The 5,000-nt window shown below is 47.0% G+C and overlaps 1 protein-coding gene across 1 annotated transcript in view; it reads left to right on the forward strand.

Moving 5' to 3' along the window:
• Positions 1–5,000, forward strand: part of LOC134338073 (potassium voltage-gated channel subfamily KQT member 4-like) — a 224,352-nt gene that overhangs the window by 64,815 nt on the left and 154,537 nt on the right. Inside the window, exon 3 of the mRNA XM_063033606.1 lies at positions 917–1,043. Coding sequence (XP_062889676.1) covers positions 917–1,043 — 127 coding nt within the window. The remainder of the gene's footprint in view (positions 1–916; positions 1,044–5,000) is intronic.

Raw genomic sequence — 5,000 nt, forward strand, 5'->3', positions numbered from 1 at the left:
CAATAGGTTCAATGATTTGGGGTCAATCCGTTCCTGTAGTAGAGAGTTCCACAGCGTCGCCACCCTCTGACAGAAAAGATTATAGACTCATAGAGCACGACAGCACTGTACTACTTGATTCATCATTACTAGTTCAAGCAGTTTCTCAGAGTCGGAGAACAGCACAGAAACAGGCCGTTCAGCCCGTCTCGTCCAAGACAAACCATTAATCTGCCTAGTCACATTGACCTGCGCCCGGACCATAGCTCTCCATATACCCCTCCCATCCACGTTGTTATCCAAACTTCTCTTAAATGTTGAAATGGAATATTATGTCCCACACCACCAGGTTCAGGAACAGTTCTGACCGTCAGGCTCCTGGCCCGGCGTACCGCTTCACCCAGCCCAACTCTGAACTGATTCCACAACTTATAGACTCACTTTCAAGGTCTCTACAACTCATGCTCTCAGCATTATTTTGTTTGTTTTTGCACAATTTGTCTTCTTCCGATTGTTTGCCAGTCTTTATGTGTATAGATTTCATAAATCCTATTGTATCTCCTTACTTTCCTGTAAATGCCTGCAAGAAAATCAATCCCATGGCACTAAATGGTAACCTATGCGTATTTTAATTTTAAATTTACTTTGGCTTTTTGAAATTCTATGTCCGCCTCTGAGCTGCCTAGTCCCGTGGAGGAATGGGCAGTTCACGGGTTGGTCGCGGTAGATCACGGGTAGGTCGCGGGTAGATCACGGATAGAGCTGGTGCATAAGTGGTACCGAAGGAGTGGAGGATTTGCGAGTTGTAGAAGCTGCCCCGTGAAGCGCAGGCCGAGCATCTAGACGTGGCGCGATGAGAGGGGTGTTGGCCCTGCTGGGTCACAGCGGAGACAAACCTCGGCTCGAGGCTGACAGCTTGTTTTGTCCCGTTCTGCAGGAATTCGTCATGATCGTTGTGTTTGGGTTGGAATATGTCATTCGAATCTGGGCAGCCGGCTGCTGCTGCCGCTACCGCGGACTACAGGGGAGACTCCGGTTCGCCCGCAAGCCCTTCTGTGTGATCGGTAAGGACATGCAAACGTGATCGATTAACGAGTCCAGGCAAACAGGGGAAAGAAATAGAGGAACGCTTTCCTCTGTTTGCTTATTTCGCCCCACGCGTTCCTGTTTTGTCCCTATCGTTCCACCCGGAAAGCTGAGGAAATCGGCGGAAGAACCCCAGTGTGTAAGCAGAGGTGACTTCTTCACTGTGTTGGCCAATGAATTGCCGCCCACTGGGAGCAGGCGCCTGTTACACGCACACTCGGCATTACCCGTGCAGATTGGGCACGTCTGACTGGTTGTCCCAGAGCTGTAGACGGAATATGAAGGCCCCGTCGCCAAGCGGGGCTGAGGGACGAGTGTAAAGGAGTTTTCAACGTGATCTATCATGACCTTCTCTTAAACCATGAGCTGTTCGGATTGAAATCGAATACTTAACATCTTTCCCGCCTGAAAAAGATCAAGTTGTCTTACTCCCTGTCATCTACGCGCTAACCATTCTTCAGTCCATGTTAACACACTTCCCCAATACCACCAGCTTCTGTCTTGTACACCAGCTTGTCATGGTGCACCTCATCCAATGCCTTCTGGAAGTCTAAATACTGTACACCGCTACACCTACCGACTCCGCTGTTTCACCCACAAACAACTCTTTGCCCTTCATAAAAATACATTGACGAAGCACATGAAGCCGCAATGTCTGTTTAATGGACTGTCGGTAAAAGTCCTGGAACTGTCCCGAGCAGGGTGGATGTTACAGTGAGGAGCTGCTTGGATCTTTTCGGGGCGAGGGATTCATTTCCATCTCCACCTTGTCTGAGCTCCCTTCCATGGTTAAATACACCTTATCTCCACCTCTTGGACCAGCCGATGTGTTTCACTAGCCTAGATTATCATCATCATCATCATCAGGTGCCGTGCCCAGTTTGAGCTTTGACTGACATGGCCCACACTCTCCTGTTTCAGGTCAAGTGGATCAATTCATTGGTATTCATTTCCAATTCTCTGGCTACTGTCTCCATCATTATTTGTCTTTGTCTTCTACTTGCTTTCTTCCCTTCAATCTTTCCCATAATTACCGTGCATTCTAACTCCTAGATTATATCAGATTTGATCAAGGGTTTGAACCGATCATTAGATATATACCGGTAATTGATCCTTAGATTCATACTGGTTACTGATTAGACCATAAGACCATAAGACAAAGGAGAAAAGTTCGGCTATTCGGCCCATCGAGTCTGCTCCGCCATTTTATCATGAGCTGATCCATTCTCCCATTTAGTCCCACTCCCCCACCTTTGCACCATAACCTTTGATGCCCTGGCTACTCAGATACCTATCAATCTCTGCCTTAAATACACCCAGTGACTTGGCCTTCACTGCCACCCGTGGCAACAAATTCCATAGATTCTCCACCCTCTGGCTAAAAAAATTTCTTCGCATCTCTGTTCTGAATGGGTGCCCTTCAATCCTTAAGTCATGCCCTCTCGTACTAGACTTTGCCACATCCACTCTGCCCATGCCTCTCAACATTTGAAATGTTTATAGGACTCAATCATGTTATGATCACTGCCTCCTAAGGGTTCCTTCACCTCAATCTCTCTAATCACCTCCGGTTCATTACCCAATACCCAATCCAGTACAGCCGATCCCCTAGTGGGCTCAACAACAAGCTGTTCTAAAAAGCCATCTCGCAGACATTCTACAAATTCTCTCTCTTGAGATCCAGTGCCGACCTGATTTTCCCAATCCACTCGCATGTTAAAATCCCCCACAATTATCACAACACTACCTTTCTGACAAGCCTTTTCTATTTCCTGTTGTAATTTGTAGTCCACATCACTGCAGCTGTTTGGAGGCCTGTATATAACTGCCATCAGGGTCCTTTTACCCCTGCGATTTCTTAGCTCAACCCATAAAGATTCTGCACCTTCTGATCCTATATCACCTCTTACTAATGATTTAATATCATTTCTTACCAATAAAGCCACACCACCCCCTCTGCCTACCTGCCTATCCTTCCGATACACCGTGTATCCTTGGATGTTCTGCTCCAGAGACATGCATCCTTTAGTCACGTCTCAGTGATGGCCACAATATCATACCTGCCAATCTGTAGCTGTACGACAAGATCATCCACCTTATTCCTTATGCTGCGTGCATTTAAGTATAACACCTTAAGACCAGTATTTGGTACTTTTCGCTTTGATTTCACTGCAACATTATTGCACTGCAACTCATCCCAATGGCTACAAATTTGTCCCATCACCTGCATGTCTTTCCTGACATCTTTACTGCTCACTATCTTAGATTTATTTCTGTTTTCCCCTTCCTCCGCTCTGTCATTCCGGTTCCCATCCCCCTGCTAAATTAGTTTAAACCCTCCCTAACAGCTCTATTAAACCTCCCCGCCAGGATATTGGTCCCCTTCGGGTTCAGGTGTAACCCGTCCATTTTGAACAGGTCATTGATTAGTAACCAAGGGTTGATTCCACGGCAAGATTTGGCTTTTTAAGAGCAAATGTTGCTTTCGATCTGCAGCCTGACCCGTCACAGATCGATTCCTTCAGTGTAAATGACACTTGTAAGCAGGCAGTGTCCCGCTTCAAGTACTGGGTCTAGAAAACCGTTATTCGTATTTTGGCCAGCGCGGAGTTTACCAGACTATTCGGGGTCTGCTCATCGGGTGGAAAATGGACCCCGGTGAGTTTAAACGTGTAGGAAACACGTCCCTGGTGAATGTACAGGGTACTGATAGTTGTTCACAATCGCAATTTAGGGATAGAATTCTGTACACAACTCAAAAGCACACCCAGATTAAGCACAGCCAAATCCACTAAACAAATTACCAAATATAATGTCCGTGTAATAAAAAAACTAGATAGATGTGGCTTTTCTGCTGTTGCGTGCGTTTCGTTAACTCACTGAAAGATGGATGTGGGCAATCTGTCTCACCGGGAAGTTGGATTGGAAGCTGGTTGGGATTCCTCTATACGTGGACTTCACTTGTTACTTTTAACTTTTTAAACTCTTTAACTTTTTGAACTGGGTGGTGGTATGTTCACATTTATTACTCCGGCACATCACATTCGACTCCGCTGCCGGGCGCAGAGAGATGGCGTTCCCAGCGCTTGCTTCAAAAGCCGTCCTCACTTTCGCACGTTCATTTCTTCACTGCTTGTGGGCATGCTTGATTTCGGGTCCACAAGGGCGCGAACGTCCCAAAGACGAACGCAGGTAGTTGCTCGAAGAATTCTATTTGTTTTTAACTAGTATCAGCATTGTATAGCGGGAAACGTACGATATTCTGCGTGTTAACTTTTCCGGTTCTAATACTGAACTGAGTTCGCTGCCAGACTATCGCAGACCTGTACCACTGCGGCCTCTTGTCCTGGAAGAATGTCTGATGTGCCCCGTGCAGCCCGAAACCCTCCCCTTCTTTACACAAATGCTGCGAAATAATTCACAAATATTCTTCTAGATCTGGAGTAGTTCTTCACTGGGCATTTTGCATTCCCGCCAAAACATCAGCTCTGGCTGAAATGGCACCCGGCGTTTCGGTGCACTGCACTGTGACGCGGGCGATTTTTCTCTGCGAGTGATGTTACCTTCCCTCTGGAAGTCCATCCCAGCTTGACCCACAGACATTGACCAGAGCAAAATAAAACAACTGCTAGAGGAACTCAATGGATCAGGCAGCACCTGTAGAGGGAAATGTGTAGTCAGTCCGAAACGTCTACTGCCCACTTCTCCCCACAGGTGCTGTTTGACCTACGGGTTTCCTCTCGCAGCTCGCTTTACTCCAGATCTGCAGTCTCTTGTGTCGCCGTGTCCAAGGTAGCACGCTGTCACCTTGTTATATTTCTCTGTGCTTTTCGTGTGCTGCGCTTCCCGTTGCTTAAGGGTGCACTCTGTAGTCCTCGGGGTACGCGTTCTGGTCCATTTCAAATGCGATGACTCCAGTCGCTGTAATGAAGATG

This window comes from Mobula hypostoma, chromosome 26 (assembly GCF_963921235.1).
Source record: "Mobula hypostoma chromosome 26, sMobHyp1.1, whole genome shotgun sequence".
Lineage (NCBI taxonomy): Eukaryota > Metazoa > Chordata > Chondrichthyes > Myliobatiformes > Myliobatidae > Mobula > Mobula hypostoma.